At 37.5% G+C, this 21,463-nt stretch overlaps 3 protein-coding genes across 3 annotated transcripts; 2 read left to right on the plus strand and 1 right to left on the minus strand.

The window, feature by feature from the left end:
• Window positions 1–8,932: 8,932 nt before the first annotated feature.
• Window positions 8,933–11,965, plus strand: penkb (proenkephalin b). Its single transcript, XM_079459880.1, has 3 exons — window positions 8,933–9,045; window positions 9,245–9,382; window positions 10,802–11,965. The coding sequence occupies exons 1-3, from the start codon at window positions 9,040–9,042 to the stop codon at window positions 11,414–11,416; spliced, it is 759 nt and encodes a 252-aa protein (XP_079316006.1). The 5' UTR covers window positions 8,933–9,039; the 3' UTR covers window positions 11,417–11,965.
• On the plus strand, window positions 11,658–18,163 carry sdr16c5b (short chain dehydrogenase/reductase family 16C, member 5b). The gene is made up of 6 exons (XM_079459866.1): window positions 11,658–14,375; window positions 15,067–15,198; window positions 15,276–15,375; window positions 15,449–15,593; window positions 15,864–15,989; window positions 16,730–18,163. Exons 1-6 carry the CDS (start codon window positions 14,055–14,057, stop codon window positions 16,824–16,826), a joined length of 921 nt encoding a protein of 306 aa, XP_079315992.1. The 5' UTR covers window positions 11,658–14,054; the 3' UTR covers window positions 16,827–18,163.
• chchd7 (coiled-coil-helix-coiled-coil-helix domain containing 7) lies at window positions 17,340–21,375 on the minus strand. Its single transcript, XM_079459897.1, has 4 exons — window positions 21,279–21,375; window positions 19,314–19,389; window positions 18,713–18,811; window positions 17,340–18,613 (listed from the first exon to the last, which is right to left on the minus strand). Exons 2-4 carry the CDS (start codon window positions 19,371–19,373, stop codon window positions 18,509–18,511), a joined length of 264 nt encoding a protein of 87 aa, XP_079316023.1. The 5' UTR covers window positions 19,374–19,389; window positions 21,279–21,375; the 3' UTR covers window positions 17,340–18,508.
• Between the last annotated feature and the right edge of the window lie 88 nt (window positions 21,376–21,463).

Here is a 21,463-nt window from a genome sequence, read left to right on the forward strand (position 1 = left end):
GAACTGTAACGGAGACAAAAACTGAGTGCAAAAGAGAAACCCATCGTTCTCTATTAATATCTCGGTACAGATTAATTGTGACATTTCACTTAATGATCTGTGCCTGTAATGCAGCCGGCTGACAGATTCCTCACTTCATCAACAGTCTGATGATTGTAAATTTCTCACATGTGTCAATCACACACCGCTAATAGATTTGTTTGCATGTGTGTGAGGCGAGCGCAGGTGTTCGAAGCAGATCGCGAACTAAACGTCTGTGGTTTGAAGTCAAAACAACTGTGCTATTCCGAGTGCAGCCATAAAAACAAAATGCTTTTTAACGCTAATGTTATTTAAAATATCTAGGAAGAAAATCTGCATATCTTTAGAAAATTACTAGGAGTTAATGCACAATGAGTTATTACAACGTCCATCTCGATTTAAGATCACGTAGGTAACATTCCAAATATCATCAACATTACATGAGACCGCTGCTTTAAACATCATGTACTCCAAAATCTCATGGGCCAAATTGCGTTTAATAAAATTGACTAATAAGAAACTATACATTTCTCATCATATCGACTCAAATCCATATTAAATACCTGTACAATCCACATTCACACTACACCTCATACTCACTTGTTTCTTTAATAATATCTCCTAAATAATTTTAAGAGATATATTTGAAACAAATAATGTGCTTTTTTTGTAGCATTAACCCTTTTAACTTAAAATATTTCTTGTAAACCTCAATTTAAGCCTTAAAAGTAATCAAATATATTATAAAACCAAAGTTATCTGCCACTGCCAGGGAATTAATGTTCTGTCTAGTTTTATATAAAAAAACAAGTTATAATGATTATTGATTTTACTGCTTATACATAAACTCTCTTTCAACACAAAGTGTAAAGTGTAGTACTGTATTTAAAGTGTATTTAAAGCATATCTTAAAACATCTAAATCTCAACTAAATATTTATCTTAACAATTTATACAAGGAGAACAGTTTTCATTTAACATGAGTGAGTGTTTTGGGCACATGCTTTGTTGTATAATGAACATTATAAACAGAGATCTTTATTATTGTGCTGCCCCTTTAAGAGCACTTCATGCAGATCTACGGATCTAATAGACTGTGAGTCGTCCATTTGGTTTACAAGCTGTTAACGTTCATAAAACGGACTACTTTTGTCATGAACCCTTGCTAATATGGGAATTTTGACTTAATTTTGTGTTTATTTGTCCGTTTCAAATAAGAAAAGTCTTAAATCTTGAGCTAAGAGAAAGGGCGGAGTTGACCTCGTTGCTAAGGATGATATCAGCAAGCTTACTGAGAGAAAATGTACACATATTCAAATAAAATATAATTGTTGACATATTTCACAAAGATTATAAAATAGCATATACAGTTAGTAAGTTGGTGAATATTAGTAAGTTTTTACTCAAATGTTTACGTTTTAAGGCAGACTAAAACGCTTTGCGAAATACTCCTTTATTATTTTTACGCCCATTATTTTGAAGAGTTTTTCCTTAATCGGCAAGTTCGGTGTCATGATCGTGTGGTGAGATAAGGACAGAGGACCCAGGCACAGACAGATATTTAATAAATAACAAAGACAAAACCCACGAGGGGGTAAAAGAACAAAACATGAGACTATAATAACATGACAAGACAGGACTAAAACTAACTAAACAAGACTTAAATAAACTCTTGACATGAACTACAAATAACTACACTAACAAGACATGAACTCACCAACCAAACCACAATGAACCAGCACAAGACAGAAGACACAAGGGCATTAAATAAGGGAGCAAATCAAGAGGGGAACAGGTGAAGGGCATTAATCAATAACGAGGAGACGAGAGGATGGGAACAAAGAAGAGACCGGAGAGAGAGTATGGAAGGCCATAAGAACAATAATTGCCTCTCTCCACATTAAACATGAGGTTCTGTCATGATCCTGCCACTAAACCAAGAGAAACATGACATGATGCAGTAGAATCATGACATTCGGAGCTACTTTTAACCTTAAGATGTTTTGTGAATACAGCCCTGTTTTATAATGGCTGAAGTTGTTTCTATTGTGAGTCCAGACGACCAAAGTACCAATTAAAATGCCACTTTTCAAAAAGATTTCTGCAGAACAGACGTGACAAACGGCTCATTTCCATCACACATGAGCTTCTGAGAAAGTGACAGGAGATAATAGAGGAGAATATCGTGCATTTGTCCTCTCACTCATTCCTACTGCTGTCAAGTTTTTGATTTTGTACGTTTTACTAGAGAGGCAGGAAAATGTGATGATTTACTCGAGTCGCATCGGCAGGAAACAGTCAAAAGAACTTTAGAGATGCACGCATCTGATGTGTGCAGAATATAACATTTTAAACATTAAACTTGCTTCAGTTTGTACGATTTAATTCGATTTTACATTTGACATTTTCTGTCTGTTTCATGAGATAATATTTGCTGACATGTGTAACAGCAATATTCAAAGCATGAGGGTGACACTACATGAATTATCCAGTAACAGTTCCTTACTGAATCTCACATGTCAATACATCAACATATCTGAGCTAAAAAACATACAATTCACATACACTCTTAAAAAAGGGTGCTTCAAAAGGTACTCCAATGCCATAGCAGAACCTCTTGGTTCCATAAAGAACCTTTAACATCTGAAGAACATTTCTGTTTCACAAAAGGTTGGTTCTTTAAAGAACCTTTGGCTGAATTGTTCTTTTGTGGAACCAAAAATGTTTCTTATATGGCATCACCGTGAAGAACCTTAATTTTGAATAGTGTCCCTGATAATGAATTTGATGCCTCGTGAATGGGCTTCTGCGAAACAACTCATGTTCTAGACTAGTGGTTCTCAAAAATCTGAGCTAGTTTTCTTTTTAAGCTCAGATATGTTGATATATTGACCTTATTCCAAGATAGATTCAGGGGGGGTAAAGATTTGGAGGCATTTTATGAAAAATCCCAAATGTCTTGTTTTGCGCTCTGTGGAAGAAAGTCATACAGGTTTGAAATGACAACAGGGTGAGTTAATGATGACAGAATTTTCATTTTTAATGTCAACTACTCCTTTAAGCCAGGACTATGCCTTAATTGAATTAAGATATGCATGTCGCTTTTATAAAAATCTCTTAGAAGAATACTTTACTGGTGTGCATCACGAGACAAAACAATGGCACTTATATATGCATTCAGTTAAGACATGTCTCGAGTCCCTGGCACTGTTATTTTGGGGTTGCGGCCTGAAAGGTTGTGGAACCCCTGTTCTATAGTACTTTATATGTAATTTACAGTAACAGTGACTTTTTAACTTCAGTTACATTTTATAAAGTCTACTATTGTAACAGTACATTTTATGACCAAACTAGACGATGTCTGTTTGGATGAAAAAAGAGCAATTGAAAAGGTGACTAATTTTATCTGGCTTTGTTTTAACAAATGTCAAGTATACAGAGCAACAAAAGCATGACTAGAAGCAGAAAACGTAAGACTCTTTAATGTGAGTCACACTTTAAACTTTATACTAACAGCAATATTTGCCTCTTTCATTGACAAAAGAAGCCAAATGTCACAAACGGCCATTACAACAATTGCAAGTGATGTTAAGTATTGATACAACATATAGATGACATATGAAATCATATAAAGCATGCTATTAAGAAAAAGCCCCAAAACAGCTGTTCACCATGAATACAGGCACAATACCTTTCTATTTACATAATCTCTAAATGACCCCATTTTATAAAATATTGTTATAATGTTGGTTAATATCACATGGACTAACAGCCGTAAAAAAAACAAGACGTGACAGTCCTCATGCGCCCAAAATGTGTAGGATGAAAGAAGCAACATGAAACAGTGTAGTATGACTGAAAATCTAAAATACTAAAAAGGCTCAAAAAAGAAAGACGTCATTTCTAAAGATGTCAATCACAGAACTGCTCTAACGTTAGTACCTTTAGAGCAAGCGAATTTTATTCATTTCTAGGCCGGCCGAACGTCTCTCGCAGTGGATTGTGGGAATGACAGCGACACTCTGGCGGTGAAACGGACCGTAGGTCTGTTACAGAAATCACGCGGCCCAGGTGTGACAATAAAACAGTTTTTAAATTGTGGAATGATGCACATTCACAAACACTATCGTTTATCATTTAACTAAATCTTTCATTTACATTAACACTAGAAGTGTTCTGTGTATTCAGAACAGTGGTTATCAAACTGGGTGGGAGTTCATTGGAGATGTTTTATGTGATCTGAGTGAATGTTTTGCATCGGTCTGATCTTCTCAATGACAAAATCTGAATGAGTTGTCTGTTTCTCACACAAAGTTGTCATATGATTTCATTAGTCACATTTTATGATACCTCATGCGAAGAAATGCAGGTTTGGATTGAGTAAGAATGACTATCTTCTGTAATGAGTCAACTATTCCTTTAATTATTGTTTGTGTAGACTTTCTCAGAATGAATTTAAAACCAAAATTCATAGTTTTCACATAAGGTATTCGTAAAGGAATGCATTGGAGTTGTAGCACGTGCTAATTTTCTACATTTAAAACATAATTTGTTTTGTAAAATATAAAGCATAATTGTACACTTCTTACATACAATGTGTGAAGGTTTAAAGAGCAGACATAAGGAGGAGAGGGAAGCGAAATAAGAGATCATAAGTATGAGATATAAAGTGCATCATTTGTGTTACACTTTTATATCTAGACTGTAACCATAGTGTCAGGGAATAAATCTGTGTTTAAACCAATCACAGGAAATCAAAGGAGATGCAGAAATGGTGAACAGGGTGTCTAATCCATTACAGGTCAAGCATAGCAGCAGTCAAATTCTGCGGACAAGTGAAAGCTCACAGGACATTTATGAAGTAAATGATCCATTTCACATTCTTATCGAGTTGATCGTTATGAGCGGTCATGTGATGAGACAATACTTCAGTTATGGGATGCTCCCATTTAATAGCAAGAGACATACTGGAGTTTTCGGTTCTGTGAAATGTTTGTATTTAAGTTGTCTCACGTGTTTCTTCTAACATTTATTGAAAGAAATGAAACAAATATCTGAACATTTTACAATAAGGTGCTATTTGTTAACAATTAGTTAATGAATTAGCTCAAAATGAACTAACGATTAACAAATAACACAGCATTATAAATGTTAGTTCATGTTCATTTCAGCATTTACGAATACATTATTAAAATCAAACGTTGTCAATATAAAACAGTTAATGCACCATGAATTAACATGAATAACTTTATTGACATGAACTAACATTAACAGGAATTAAAATGCTGAATTGTTCATTAGCTATTGTATCTACTAATGTTAACTAATGCACCTTATTGTAAAGTGTTACCCAATTATTTCCTAGACAAAGCACTTGGTCTTGAAATATGATGAGAATTGTTTGAGCGATGTCTTTTGAAACTATACTGTATAATATACAAGAATATATGTAGAATCTCTTAAATATCTCAATTATTTATTTTAGACATTAACGACATGAAGGAAAGAGCAAAAGGCGGCTTTTGATTTACCTCTACCATCTTCATCATTTTAAATGGGTAGTTCACCCAGAAAGGCCAATTCTGTCATATTTATTCACAGCCAGGTTGTTCCAAACCTGTTTAGATTTCAAAAGAAAGATATTTGGAAGAATGTCAGCAACCGATCTCATCCCCCATTTACTGCCATAGTAGGGAAAATAAATACTATGGGAATCAAGGGGGGGATGAGATTGGTTTGGTTACTGACATGCTTTCGGATATCTTTCCTTGTGTTAAGCAGAACCACAACATTTTTACAGGTCTGGAACAATCTGAGGGTGAGTAAATGTTGGCAGAATTGTCATGTTAGGACTCTGTCCTTCCTGTCTCGAGCTTTCTAGCTCCCTGGGCAGAGTCATGACATTGCCACGTCTTTCGGGTTTCTGTTGTGTTATGTGTGGAGACAGGTGGCTTTATGTTGTTACTTAATGCCACGTGTCTTCCTGTTATGTCTCAGCCCCACCCTCCTATCTCCTGTAGTTTCATTCCCATCGTCTGTTTTGTAATTCACCTCGTTAGGGTTTCATTCCCATCAGCTGTCACCACTCTCCCCATGTAATCACTCCTCGTTAGTGTCTCCCTTTATATGGTCTCAGTTTCTCTCTGTTCAGTGTTGGTGCATTGTCTTTGTCTTTATCATATGTCTTTGTCTTATATTGGTTGTCTAATGTGGATGTCTATGTTGAGCTGTGACTGGGGATTACACGACTCCAGGCAAATAGTTTGTGGACTTATTATTTTATTATTAAGGACTTTGTTTCCTTTTGTCCCCCTCGTTGGAGGTGTTTGTTTTTTCTAGTGTTTTTGTTCATGTTTACCCCCTTGCGGGTGTTTTATTTAATAAACATTTTTTGTTATACCTTCGTCTGCCTGCATCTGGGTTCTGTCCAAAACCATTTCGTGACATGTCATTTTTGAGAGTCCCTTTAAGCTATTTTAAGAGAAACATGTGAGACTAAGTTGAAACACAACACAGAACTCCATCAAATCTCCAGAGCTATGAAAGAGAAAGTAAACAACAGTTGGTCATTGTTCATGTGTCTGATGCTCATCATTCAGAAATGAATACAGAACTATGAATAATGCAGCACCACTTCACAAATAAATAACAATGAAAAGACAAATGACACGAGACAAACATTGAGGAGTGATTGAGGGATGGATGATGAAGGATATCTGTGTCCCTGATGGAAAATACAACTAAAGCAATTTTCTGTTTGTGTGTTTTGACTAGTTTGATCTTTCAAAGGCAGTCTGAATTGTTACCAGAAGAATGGTTTGCTAACATTCATGTTACGTTATGAAAATGTCATTTCTGGATGCTCGTCTAAATGTTCCAGTAACAATAGTTCCAGTTTAACACATGTAGAACTGTGACAGGAAAGCAAAAAAACCCATGTGAGTTTCTTACTTTTTTGAAGCACAAAATGTCAATTTTTGAAAAAAGGTTACTAGGGGCTTCTGGGTGGCTGCAAGGTTATTGTTGGGGGTTGCTAGGGTCTTCTGGGTGGTTGCTAGGGTCTTCTAGATGGTTGTTAAGGGCGTGTTGTTGATTTCGAGAGTCTTCTGGGTGGTTACTTGGGTCTTCTAGTTAAAATTTAGGAGGTTTCTATGGTCTCCTGGGTTATTGCTAAAGTCTTTTAGGTTGTTGCTAGGGTTTTACGGGGTCGATCAAACCCTACAGTTTAATGATGTTTAATACTTCAGAATGAAGGTTTGCTCAAATCTATAATCCGGCAAAATTTGAAAGAATAATAATGATGCTTTAGCATTAATAAATGTTTCACAGACAGCTATTCGACCCATTGTAATCATTTCATTTAACTCACAGGCTTTGAACACCTGCTCTGCATGACTACAAGACATTTAAATGAATTTGTGTCGTAGTGTAAATAACCGTACAGGGACTCTTTTTCTTATTTCCAGCTATACGGCTTCATGAAACTAACCTGTTGACATCTGAAGTGTGTGTAGGTACATACAGTATATGCTATATTCCAGATAACCTGGCCTTTAAGCGAGAAGTTGAGTAGAACGCAGTCGACTGAGAGGCTTTTAGCATGTTTTATAGTCAGAATCAATAGCTTTTGTCGTGGTGCGGAGTGGTCAATAGCTAGCACAGAAAATACAGAATAAAAGCAGTGCTGCCCTTATACTCTAAACGTCTGTGAACGATTGAATGACCTACATTAAGTGTTTTTGTCTGATACTGGGTTTGTATGTGTGGCCTTGTTTTTATATCCCGGTGGGGACCTAAACCTGAATGCAAACCAACTCATGGGGACTCGCGTCACCGTGGGGACCAAAATGTAGGTCCCCAAGGACAAAGCTTATAAATTGTACAGGACAATATTGTTTGAAAACGGAAAAATGAAAAAAGCTTTCTATGATTTTTAGGTTCAGGGGGGTAAGGCGATAAAATAGACAGTTTCTACTGAATAAAAATCATTACGCCTATGGACTGTACCCACGGAGATAATAAACCAGACATGTGTGTGTGTCAGGGAGAAAAATAGCGACTCGATTTTATGATTTAGGTAGTCCATTATGGGTAATGAGAATGTGATCAATTCGCATATGGCATGTGATTTAAGACACAGCAAAACTTTACATCTCACCCGTTGAGGTCATCGCTTCTTACATCATTAGCTGTGTGCAGTGTAGTGCATCATGGTAAAGTAACATTCAATCATCTCTGCTGGTCACCATGTGAGACATTTAGCTGACACGTCAAAATACTGCCTTCATGTCAACTCTATACTGATCACATGGTGACCTATACATACATACATTTTCTATAGCACCTATCGCACTTAGGGTCAACAGACAGGAACTATATCCACGCATTACTAATCACACAACACACATTCAGTGCTATCACTCAGAAAGATCAGAGTATGTAAATCCAAAACAATTCTCCAGTCCAATTTCATTTCCGCGCTAGTACACTGACTTATTAACAAAGAAGTTCAAATGTTATCGTGTTTGTATTATCTATACTATTTCAGTGTGCTGCATTTGTTTTTGAGAATCCTGCGTAGTGCATCGGCTTGAGTTGGATGCTGAAATTGCTGTGGTCGGCCAAATCTGAATCAAATCAAAAGCGTCTTAATGACTAAATGAAAATGTAAAGGTAAAAGATTGATTGTATTATAATGAAAATCATTTCTGAGAGTTGATAAATAGTCAGACTTGTAATCTCTGTTCACTGCCAATGAACTGGAACTGAATAGCAACTGAGAGACATTTGAACAATTTGTGTTAAATTGTCATAAGCAATTTTGAACCAATGCCCTCTCTCTCTCTCTCTCTCTCTCTCTCTCTCTCTCTATCTCACACACACACACACAAACACACAGTCTCCACAAACCCAGTTGTAGGTAGTTACTCAGACTTGAGGCATCAGATTTAAGGAGGTTTTTACGCACAGAGGACAAACTGGAGTGATAACTGAAGCAGAATCTGATCTGAACGCAGTGATGAAGGTCAGTACAAACTACTTTCACCCAAGAATTCATTTTCATAGCACTCTTGTTTTCTGTCAATATTCTTGATTTTTATATTTGAACGTGATGTAAAAATGACGCATAGTACATCATTCGGTTTAAAAACGTGAAGTAATTCATGGAAGTAAACGCAGAAACATTAAAGTCGAGTTGTAATGTGCTTTAATTGTTTCTCTAGACCCCGACGGTTCCCGTGAGCCGGACGATGCTGCTGGTCAGCGCGTGCCTGACGCTGACGGCGCGCGCGGACTGTGGCACCGACTGCGCGTTCTGCGCGGCGCGACTGCCGCATCAACACATAGACATAAACTCACTCGTAAGTCTGCTGTTAAATGATATACATTTTAGGCACTTTTAAACTAGTTATTATTCCTCCGTCGAAAAATAGTGCATCATTTAAACCTCATAATAAATTCCGAGCGTAAAATACTTTTTGTGGAAGCAAATGGCGGATAAAAAATCTATTTCTTTACGATAATTAATAACTATTGAATGATAGTGATAGCCTAGTGCCTGTCTATAGCCTGCAAAAATAAACGATGTGGTTTACTCTAAAGTTTCCAAACTGGTCTAATGTCAGATGTATGGTGTCAATATTGTGCAAGTTTGATCCTGATGGAATAAGGATAGAAACAAAAATAATTCACAGCCACGTATCGATTAGCCTCCGCGTCCGTGTCCATTCGGAATGAAATGATTGGTGTATTGATCAGACCCGGATGTAAAATGCAGCAGTGAAGTGCCATCTGACAGTCCGATCTTGTATTGATCCGTTGACAAACTCTTCCATTCGTGTGCACGAGAGCGCTGATCCCTCTCGTTCTTACCGCTAGGCTGCACTCATTTATCTCAAGTCCTCGCTTGTAGACACAAAGAGATGTTACTTCATTGAATGCAGTTGGATCTAAAGATGCTCAAACAAATGGAGAAATGTATATCAACAGATCAAAAAATACCTCCTTAATAAACTCACAAACATGTGATGAGATGAAATAAATGATAAAATAAGTAAAAAATTGTGTTTGAATCGTTTACATTATTTTATATAAACATTACATGAGTGTTTCATTTAAAATATTTAAAAGAATTCGTTATTGTGTCTTTGTGTCACTGGATAAAAATTTAGTTATGACTTTTGTTTAGTAGATGACCTTAAAGGTCCTTAATTCCCCTTAATACTCTATAGAATAGAATAGAAAATAATAGAATAGAATAGAATAGAAAATAATAGAATAGAATAGAATAGAATAGAAAATAATAGAATAGAATAGAATAGATAAGAATAGAATAGAAAAGAATAGAATAGAAAAGAATAGAATAAATATTTTGGGGGGAATTATCCTTTTAAGGAATATGTGAAAATGTCATTCTAACGAATTTCAAGTATAGGCCTACACTCTGTTAGTTTCTAGAAAAACGAGTTTTGTTTGTGAGCGTGCGTGAATGATTCACAGGTGTATTATGTTCATTTTCATAATGTCACTCTATTAACGTTTCCATGGTTCCAGGGTTTCCACAAGCTTAGCAGAACCTCTGAACGCCTCCTCAGTCCCATATCACCCAAAACACACCCGCACGTTTACATTCAGCCCGGCCGTGGATTGACAAATGAGGCGTGAGAGTTTTATAGACCCTCTTTGATGTCAGGGAGCAGGCTAAAGAGCCGGAGCGGCCTCTTCATGCAGACATGAATTATTTGGATTTATGACGCTTGCGTGTCACATTTTGTTCACAGGAGTGCGTGTTTGCGTGTGAGGAGCGTCTGAACGCGGCCAGCTCCTGGAGTTTGTGCAAACGCTTCATGCAGAATGCTGATAGCACACCAGATGGAGAAACACAAGAGCTGGACGACCAACAGCATCAGGTCGACAAGAAGTACGGGGGCTTCATGAAGCGTTACGGAGGTTTCATGAAGCGCTACGGCGGGTTTATGAAGCGTTACGGAGGCTTCATGAAGAAGAGTGCTGAGCTCTATGAAGTGGAGCCAGAAGATGACCAGAACAGAGGAGTCCTGACCAATCACGATGTTGAAATGCTGACCAATCAGGTCGAAGCTGATGGTGAGAGGCAGGCGGCATTGGGAGATGATTTAAACAGAGCAGCCGAGGGCGTCAGGGGTATGGCCAAACGTTACGGGGGGTTTATGAAAAGAGGAGGGTTTTATGACCAGGAGAGTGAGGTCAGGCCTCTGGAGAAACGTTACGGTGGGTTCATGAGGCGGGTGGGCCGACCCGAGTGGTGGCAAGAGACCAAACGCTATGGAGGCTTCTTAAAACGCTCCCCAGGGGAGGATGAGGACGAAGATTCGTTAGAAATTGAAAAGAGGTATGGAGGATTCATGGGATATTAAGCTGCTTTTTTTCTTTTATTTCCCAATGAGCCCCTATAAGCCGACAGAGAAATATAATGTGTAAAACAGTTTCATTTTGTCTTTATAGTGGTGATGTGATGTATTGTGAATAAGACTTCCTTGAAGACCAAGGATATGCCGTCTATACGTTGACATCTGAATTCACATACTCACTGCATGAGGTGTGTAGCAGATTTCAATAAACACGTTTGAATTAAATAGATAACTCAGTTTTGCGTCCCTGTATTTCTTTATCAGATTATTTACATACAAAACTGACATCCAACCATGCTTGGTATTACATTTTCATAATGTACAATTATTGCTGGAACATTTTGCGTTATAATGTGTTTTGTCATGGTATTAAACTGTAATAACAAAAAAGAAAGAAAAACAGTGGTGTTGTCCTTATGAAAATAGTTTTTTGGATGAAATCCGCTAATATCTATATGAGAACAGATTAAAATAGATCATAAATAAACTGCGTTAAACAGATACAACTGTAAATGTTCTGGATATGTTTTAGTCAACATTAAAATGTTTAATATTTGACCTGTTTTACAATCTGATGGTTATTCTTCATCCATGCTTTCGAGCAGTTGTTCTCAACAGGGGCCCCAGCTGACTAAGGAGGACTCAAGATTACTAATATCTTGAAAATGATTTAAAAAATATATTTCTAATTATTTGTCCTTGTTTATAATGAATAAACGTCTTTCTAAAATATTTTATTGTGTAGAAATTGGGAGTTTGTGTAAGTGGGATGGGGGCCTTTGAACATTGTATGAATAGAATAAGGGGCTTGAACTAAAAAGGTTGGAAAACCCCGCTCACAAAACCCCAATAAAATATTGTAGAGCTTAAAATAACTGGAAAAATGCGTATTCATTATAAAATAGCCAAATAATAAGATTACGTTTGTATTTCGCTGCTCATTTTTAAATATTGGTTATCTTGAGGCCCTGTTGGAAATCAGCTGGGGTCCACAAGGCCTCTTGTTCAGGACTTCTGATTTAAGGGAACTGAAACAGCCAACGGTTTCGACATCGTTTCTTGTTCTCTCTTAAAAGAAAACTGAAAAGAGACATTACACAATGTTCCATTACACAGTAAATATGTCCTGAAAACTCATCTCTATTATTCATATAGTAGAGCAGTCTGATTCTTATGACATACACCTTAAATAAACCCTTGAAAACTGCAACAAAACACTTGTTGAATAAAACCACTCATCCTCTTATCATAACGCATTATTCCTCTCCTCTCTAAGTGCTTCATACCTCAGCGGCCTTTTGTTTGCAAGTAAAAGCAAGTAGCTTCTTCTTCTGTATTGTGCTGAAATGATGATGATTTCATTGAGATGGAGTCATTTTACTTGATTCGTGTCTTAAAACGTTCGTGAAAAGCAATTCCACTAATGGAACGACTTTTCATGAAACGGTGATGCATGAAAATCCATCTGATCTTTATCTCTGATAGTAGGTCGCTCTTTATTATACACACATCAGGTACCTTTATAAAGAAAGGCAATTAACTACATCATGTTATCAACGTCCGAATGTGATGTCAGAGGCTCCGTGTTACATAAAACGATTTGATCATTTAGCATCATCATATTCATAAGGTTTCAGGAGCACCGTGATGCCTCAAAACTTGACAAGCATCACGGAAATGTGAACTTACGGGCCACAGTAATAGAAGCCAAAGTTTGTCCCCACTCCAGGCCTCTTATTGTGCATATACCATTAATTTGTCTCACAAAGAAAAGAGGCGTTTAACTGATATACCTGTAGGCACCAAGAAATGATTTCCATGTGCACAAACTTGTTTAACAACACCTGAGCAAACAATTTGCTATTGTTATATGTGAACAAATGAATGGGTCATATGACAATGTAAACATGGTGGATGTTGTTTGTCCTGAATGTGTCCTGCATCCCACACATGCCGGTGTCGCATTTACTGTACTGCTTGAACAGTTGCTAAGTATGTACTTCATCTAATTCAGTGCATATCGCAGTAGCCTTTACGGTTACGTTTGTTTTTTTTAAACCTATAAACCAGATTATATGGAGTATTTTACGGATTTATCTACGCAGCACATTTAACCCCAACTCAAGTTGACCAAAGTACATTTCCATACATGGAAACAGTTCAAACAAACCCCCTTGAAGCAGGTGAAAGTTTACACAGCTGGTTCAACCGATGTCGATAAAACCTATGATTCCCAGTCACACAAGCAAAAAGCAGTTTGCATGAAAACATCAGTTGCCTCTCTTAGCTCTTGATTTAAAGCGAAGGATTAAGTTAAAGCCACTCCAAACTCTTTGAATATTGAGAGAAGGTCCTCGGGCGTCAAATAGTTAAACATATGCCGCGCCCATCACATCCTGTCCCGTTACTACAGCCATACAATGAACTTTGTCTTTAGGGTAAACACGAACGGTTAAAACCGGGCACACGGTCCGAAGGTCGATAGCGCAACCCGGTTAAAAACACACGGACGAGCCGAACAAGTGCGCGCAGATCGAAACCCTTGAGGTGAGACATTAAGGGCGAAGAAACACGATTTTATACGATCACACTGTACAAACGCATCGTCGAAAGCGTCTGTGGAAACTAAGTCTCCGGGATCATCATGAACTTCTTGTTGGAGACGCTGTGGGTCCTCGCCAGGTCGCTGTTCTACAGCTTAGAGTCGCTCGTGCGATGTATTATACCGGTCGGGAGGAAGAGTGTGTCCGGGGACCTGGTGCTGTTAACCGGGGCGGGCAGCGGCATCGGGCGCCTGATGGCCTTGGAGTTCTCGCGCCTGGGTGCGCGCCTTGTGCTGTGGGACATCAACGAGGAGGGCAACAATGAAACAGCGCGCATGGTTCGAGACGTGCACGGGGGGCGCGCGTACGCGTACACCTGTGACTGCAGCGACCGGGAGGAGGTGTACAGGGTCGCGAGTCAGGTAACCAAGTGACAAGAACTTTAATTATTTAAAGTATTTAATAGATACTGTTGGCAAATGTGCTTGGAGGACTATTGGTGGTATTGTGTTAGTAAATACTGTGCATAGTCTACTTAAACATTTGATATAGTAAACTGTAGTAATATATTATAGTATAATATTATAGTAATTACTATACTTTGTTAATGTTTTTTACAGTATTGACTGTACTATGAGAAAACGTACAGCAAATTGACAAGAAAAACAGGGAAATTGTACAGGAAAATGTTTTATTTTACAGTTTATTTCTGACAACATTTCCATTTTTAAACAATATTTTATTTTTACAGTATATATTTGAAATACGGTAAAAAACTGTACAATTATAGAAAAAGACAGCAAATGTACAAGGAAAACAATTTATTATATTTATAGATCCTGTAATTTTACAGGAAAATATTATTCTACGGTATATTGCTGTCACTTTAATTTACAGAAAATGTTTGTTTGTTTACAGATTTTTTTTACAGAGTTGATAGGCAGATTGAATAACTGTAGTTAGTAATGTAGGATAGGCCTACTTTCATTTTTACTATTTACTATGGTAAACATTAGGCTATAAGGTGTTATAATAAATAGTTTCATTACTTCAGTAATGAAACTTCAGTTTCATTAGTGTAAAATTTGATCATGTATCGTATCTTTTACTCAGGTGAAGCGTGAGGTTGGTGATGTCACCATTTTGGTAAATAATGCAGGAATTGTCACTGGGAAGAAGTTCATGGATTCTCCCGATGCTCTGATAGAGAAGACGATGGAGGTCAACAGCCTCGCTCACTTCTGGGTAAACACCTGTCTGTCTGTCTGTCTATGGTGTGAAAAGTAAACACTGGTCATGCATGTATGTCTCTGTCCTGTTAGATGTACAAGGCTTTTCTCCCCGCAATGATTGCTGCTAATCGAGGTCATCTGGTCAGCATTGCGAGTTCTGCTGGGCTGATCGGAGTCAATGGACTGGCAGGTATATTTTCTCTCCAACACATACAAACATTCAGTTTGTCAGATTTTGTTATTGTTTTGAATGCTTTATACAGACTATTGTGCGAGTAAATTTGCCGCGGTTGGCTTCGCTGAGTCCATGGGTCTGGAGCTGTTGGCCTCTGGCTGTGATGGAGTGAAGACCACCATAGTCTGCCCCTTCTTCATTAACACTGGCATGTTTGAAGGCGCTAACACAAAGTAAGATTAAAACACTTTTTGCAAATGCTTGGGCGGTGTATTGCACGCACGTGGATCAGATAAACCAGATATCTGTCAATCAACAGGATATTTTGTTATTTATGCAGCGCTGGCAACACTTAAACATGCTTTACTTCGCTAAAGAAGATGGTGTAAAACTCTGAAATTCTCTGTTTATTCCATCAATGGACGGAATGTTTGGAATGTTGGATTTTTACATTTTCTGGGATTTTATGCTGATTGATAGTGATGCGTGTGTGTGTTTCGCAGATGGCCCAGACTCATGCCTATTTTAGACCCGGAGTACGCATGCAGGAAAATTGTGGATGCTGTTCGAAAGGAACAGGTTTATCTGTACATGCCTCGTAGCATCTACATCGCCATTACTATGAAGAAGTAAGTCACACTGGACCTGCGTTTATCTGAGTTTCTCTGCACAAATGTTCAATCTTGATTCGCAATAGATGCTGAAGCTAAACATTAACTTACATTAACTTTCACCTATATGACCTGTGTGTTTGTATAACATATTACACAAGAGTACAGAGCTGTGAATATCATAGCTCAAGCTCATAATTGTTCTTTCTCGTATTAAAGGGACACCCCACCCAAAAATAACAAATCTGTCCTCATTTACTTAGTTATTCCAAATCTGAATAAATGTCTTTGTTGTAATGAACACAAAGAAAGATATTTGGAAAAATCTTAGAAACTGACATTTCATGGGCACTGTTGACTACCATAGTAGAAAACAAATCATTGTATGTCTTTCTTTGTTCTGTTAAAAACAAAAGAAGAATTTAGATAAGCAAACCGTTCAGGGGCACCTTTGACTACCATTTTTTGACTACACCAGAAATTCTTCTAAATATCTTTCTTTGTGTTCAACAGAGCAAAGAAATGTATTGGAACAATATGGGGTGGAGTCATTCATGACAGAATTTTCATTTTTGGCTCACTTTAAATTTCTGATGTTTGTTGCAAAATCTAAATACACATGTGAGATTATTGTGGTATTTTTATCAGGAGATAAATAGCATGGCCATTCAGTCTCATTGCTCAGCAATTCAATCGAGATTGTGTGTTCTTACTAGTGTGCATGTGCATAACAATCTCTCTCTGTGTTTTACCTGCAGTTGTTTACCCACTAAAATCGGTTTGCTGCTCGGTGAATATCTGGGAGCGTTCAACTTCATGGCTAAGTTCAAAGGTCATGGACAAAAGAACGACTGATTTCAGCCATTAGAAGTGTTGAGAAACAACCAGTGGATCACAGACAGCGCACAGCGGGTCATGTGACAGGAAGTGATGGCAACAGACGTAAACAATTATGTAGGTCTGTTTTGGCAACATATGAACCTGACAAACTCGATAAGCACTTACTCTGTTTTCGGCACTTCCGTTATAACCATCACAATAAACCCATTTTTTGGAAGTTTTTAAAGCAGAATGTTGGATACAGACTCGCATTGGCTTGACCTTACAAAATAATAAGATAATGCTATTCCGTTTACAAAACTATACATCTGATTATTGCACATCGTACGTGTCGTATTTATTACTTTGTGGTGGTATTAATCTCCAAAACTGAAGTATCCTGTTGTATCTCAAGTATTTTATAACTTACCAATTTTATGACTGAAAGATTTTATGAAGGAATCGATTGACCTCATTCAAAGTGTCTTTTAAGCATACTTGGCTATTATTTGTATTATGGCTCTTCTTAATACATTTAAACATATGTCTAACAAGAGAGTGGCTTTTTATTCAACACACAAACTTGTGTATTTCATTAGCATCTGATCTAGACATAATACAAATGCTCACATGTTTACTTGCATGTCATACGTTACTCTAGTAATTCTGGAGAAGAACGGTTCTGTAAAGATACTGTAAAGGCTACAAAATACATTTCCTCTGCTATTGCCTATATTTGTTTTACATTTGAAAATGTATATACGGCATATCCGCATTATAAGCTAATAAAGTGCTTAGCCATTAAATGATTTTATTACTATTATTTGTTTAAGTTCTTATTTTCGACTGCTTTATATAATCGTGTTTCTTTGTTTTAATGCTAAAAGGCAGATGAGAGTCACATTTATAAGTGACTCACACATTAGTCACCAGGAGGAGTGCACAAGAGAGCTCAGTTTATCTGTACGGCACACCTACAGCTTTCCTGTTTAATAAACGCTTTATTATATTTTTGGAAATCGTAATTTTCAGGTATCTGAAGCATTTAAAATCATACTGACCCCTGGTCTTGTAAAAGTGGTTTCAGGTCTGACACATCAAAGCTTGTTGAGTTATTTGTAGTGGGAGTATTGCACCCCCATGTGGACACTGAATAAAACCTATGCACACCTGTAAAGAAGCACAAGTGTTTTGTGTTGCTTCACAATTTGACCCACTACCAAAAATTTCTATTTTACAAACACAAAATGTTTTGAAAACAAACATGGATGGATTCGTGCTGTAATGTCTTTAATGCCAACAAACAAACATACGGCTTGTTGCGTTTACCAAATGTTGTTCATCTGACTCTGTCAACCAATGTTTGTGTCACAACACACCAGACTGCTTGTCTTCATTACTCACAACTTAATCATTATTTAATGTTCATTTTAGTGCTTATTTTGGCAAAACCAATATTTACAGATACGTTATACATAATCAAACAAACTGAATACACACTGTTTTAAAACACACCCTCTCTTAAACTTACAAATCTTTATAATTGTGCACATGAATGAGGCTTTAATAGGCTGACACTGGTGGTGTGAGTAAGAGGTATTCATTGTTCTCTCCCCACACAGAACAGCATGCTGGGGTTTGTAATGTTCCTCCTCTGATAAAGAGTTCTCTTACAGCGGGGTGAAATGAGCACATGAGCGCTGACCACCGATGTGCTGTCAGTAGGGTTTCCCTCCGAGGGTCGCAATGATCCGCTCTCGCTCCTCAGCAGTCGGCATGTCCGGTTTGACTCCATCACGTCTCCGCTGAACCATCACGGCATGCTGAGAGAGACGGACAAATATTGAAAGAGCAAACATAAACTATAACCTTTTGCACCGTCAGCATCGAAATAAATGATTTTGGCTTCTCTGTATACTTACCCAGTACTTCCTGCAGTTTTTATACCTCAAGAAGTATGCAGAACACATGTTCTTATCGTAGTTATATGCATTCAGGCATTTTTGAGAACCGTCGCTCTCCTGTGGAAAATTAAAATTTGACAGCACCGTTTATGATTTATCAGACAGTGATAAACATACAGATAAAACTAATACTTCAACCACTGCTTTATGCAAAACTCAAATGCCACTTTAAAAGTACGGGCAAACGTTTAGACAATAATTTTTGATTATTACCATAAAGATATACGGTCAATAAAACTATGAAATTAGATTTATGTGGAGACAACAAATTGCTAAACTATATCCTAGCATAGATGACAGCTACTAAACACTGTTATGAAATGTTTTTCCCAAAGTCTACCTTTCAATCCATTTGGTATCTCAGCCTAGATCCTACGGACTATATACATTAGTTTCATTTTATTACACTGTATAAATGTATAAATCATTAAATGAGCTCCCATCAGTGCTGGCTGTCTAAACCTTTGACAGGATCATTAAGACTGAAAACAAGATTTTCTTACCAATAAATGGTAAAAATGTTAAATTATAAAAGCATACATAAATGTGACTGTCTGACCTCAATGCAAGGGTTGCTATCCAAATTCCGGAGCTTCTGAACACTGGATTTATTGTTCATCTTTCCAACGCACCTGCTTTACAGTTGGATGTTACAAAGGGAATGTCATTATAGATTCACATACAATCTCTTTAACATGTGGAAGCATGTTAGTGCCCATGACGTTTTTGCATAAGAACGCCTTGTTGTTCAAATGTTTAAATGACAAAATGTTAGAGATGCACTGCAAACTGTAGCAGTCGCAGCCAAACCCCTTAGGAAAATTAACCATGGCTTTACATTAAGCATTGTCATGTCATGTGGTTGTGCTTCGGACAAGTAAATTTGTCATCCACTTGTCCGAGTTACTCTAAAAATATATATATATTTCATTAGAAGTGACAATATAACGTGATTGTTTCAGATCCTGATTGGTCAAGTTTGCTTTTTAGCGTTTTACCAAGTGTCCACTGCAGCCACCTAAATGTGTTAATAGTCAAGTCAAGTCAGCTTTATTTATATAGCGCTTATATAGTTACAAAGCAGCTGTATAAGAAAGCATTGACTATAAGCAAAACATATAAGGTTATGCAAGTCAAAACACAGGTCAAATATCAGACGGACTATAAATTCCTATATTCAGTGATAATTAAATAAGACTATAAAATTCTAGCAGCCCCCCAAAAGTCCATCGGAGGGAAAAAAACTCAGAGGGAAACCAGGGGATAATAGGGGAATACTCTCCATGATTGCTATAGAACTAAGGCAAGCAGTATTTATGACGACATTTTTTACCCAACAGTTGTAGCACAAGTATAAAACGTCTGTTGTCATCATTAAAAAAATATACTAGTGCAGGGCAGGTAACTGACATAATGTTACATATAGATGGATAAATTAGGGCCATATTATATAAACATAAATTTGTTTGATTTTTTCTAAGTTCTGTGTATTCCATTCGTTTACTATACTATAGAGGTATATTCGTCCACTTAAATGACTATAGTAAACTGCAGAAAAATTCCTACATACTATAGTGTATTTAAACCTTACTATAGTATACTACAGTGTTTACTACAGTTTATCAATTCACTACAAGGGTACTGCAATATCCTTGAGTGGTCAAGTCCTGTAATGCTTTCCTGTAGCTCAGTGGTAAGAGCATTGCGTTAACAACGCAAGATTTAGGGTTCGATCCCAGGCGATTGCAGATACCTATGTATAGGATAATACTATGTAAATCGCTTTGGTTAAAAGCGTCTGCCAAATGCCTAAACGTAGGTCAAAGGACTTTTATTTTGACGGGTCGTCGGGAAGAAGCGTGAGTTTAATGTGTGCTTCACGATAGTAGATAGCTTCACCCAAACAGGAACATACTCGTAAAATAAACTCTCAGACGACTCTGAAGTGTACGTGTTTATATCCTCATACAGTGCAGACGCAGACAAATCTTCGACCATCAGTCGTGTAGTGTGATAACTGTGCAGCTCGTTCACGCAGAACAGACAGATGACAAATTAAATAACAGGATCCGCATCTTGCTATATGGACTCGATGCGACCGGAGTTCTGTCTAATGCAACTATTCGTATTAATCTTTTCTAGTTACTTGTTAATGTCGAGCCCTACAGTTATAGTAAACTATTGTTACTGTCGTAAAACCAACTATAAGCGTAGTTTAACCATGGTACTATAGTAAAACTATGGTAATATGAATGGTTATCGATCCACACAAACCATGTTAACTACACTAAATTACTACATGTTTACTAGCTTAACCAAACCCCTTGTTAACTCGTCTCCAACAAGTAGAAGTTAGCAAACACAACCTCACGTCATTCAAACCGGTGAGCGGAGACTGTTAGCTTTAGCTAGGCTAAATTCAACTTCGCGTTTAAAGTTTTTCGTTTGCATTTACAAATACCCATGGAAATGACAAATCGTTCATGCTTGTATCCAAGCAATAGTTTATTATCGTAATACTTACACAGACGTCCCGCACTACAACATTCAACCTTCCCTCATGTCATAACAAGCGTCACATTTAAAAACACGGCGCAACTTAGCATGGTTTACCCTTGGGTGACTGACAGGCATCGACGGCCAATCAAACCGCTAGTAGGCGAGACTCGCGGATCACGTCGGCGCGGACTGACGCCTGCTTTAGCCAGT

The sequence above is a fragment of the Barbatula barbatula genome, assembly GCF_947034865.1.
Source record: "Barbatula barbatula genome assembly, chromosome: 1".
Lineage (NCBI taxonomy): Eukaryota > Metazoa > Chordata > Actinopteri > Cypriniformes > Nemacheilidae > Barbatula > Barbatula barbatula.

What these genes read in the sequence shown, in the direction of transcription:
- chchd7 (XM_079459897.1), bottom strand. Translation starts at nt 19,373, where the DNA reads ATGAACAATAAATCCAGTGTTCAGAAGCTCCGGAATTTGGATAGCAAC. An exon ending in ATAGCAACCCTTGCATTGAG is followed by an intron (nt 18,812 to 19,313) that starts GTCAGACAGTCA and finishes AATTTTCCACAG; the next exon opens with GAGAGCGACGGTTCTCAAAA. An exon ending in AAAACTGCAGGAAGTACTGG is followed by an intron (nt 18,614 to 18,712) that starts GTAAGTATACAG and finishes CGTCTCTCTCAG; the next exon opens with CATGCCGTGATGGTTCAGCG.
- sdr16c5b (XM_079459866.1), top strand. Translation starts at nt 14,055, where the DNA reads ATGAACTTCTTGTTGGAGACGCTGTGGGTCCTCGCCAGGTCGCTGTTC. An exon ending in TGTACAGGGTCGCGAGTCAG is followed by an intron (nt 14,376 to 15,066) that starts GTAACCAAGTGA and finishes TCTTTTACTCAG; the next exon opens with GTGAAGCGTGAGGTTGGTGA. An exon ending in ACAGCCTCGCTCACTTCTGG is followed by an intron (nt 15,199 to 15,275) that starts GTAAACACCTGT and finishes CTGTCCTGTTAG; the next exon opens with ATGTACAAGGCTTTTCTCCC.
- penkb (XM_079459880.1), top strand. An exon ending in ACATAGACATAAACTCACTC is followed by an intron (nt 9,383 to 10,801) that starts GTAAGTCTGCTG and finishes TTTTGTTCACAG; the next exon opens with GAGTGCGTGTTTGCGTGTGA.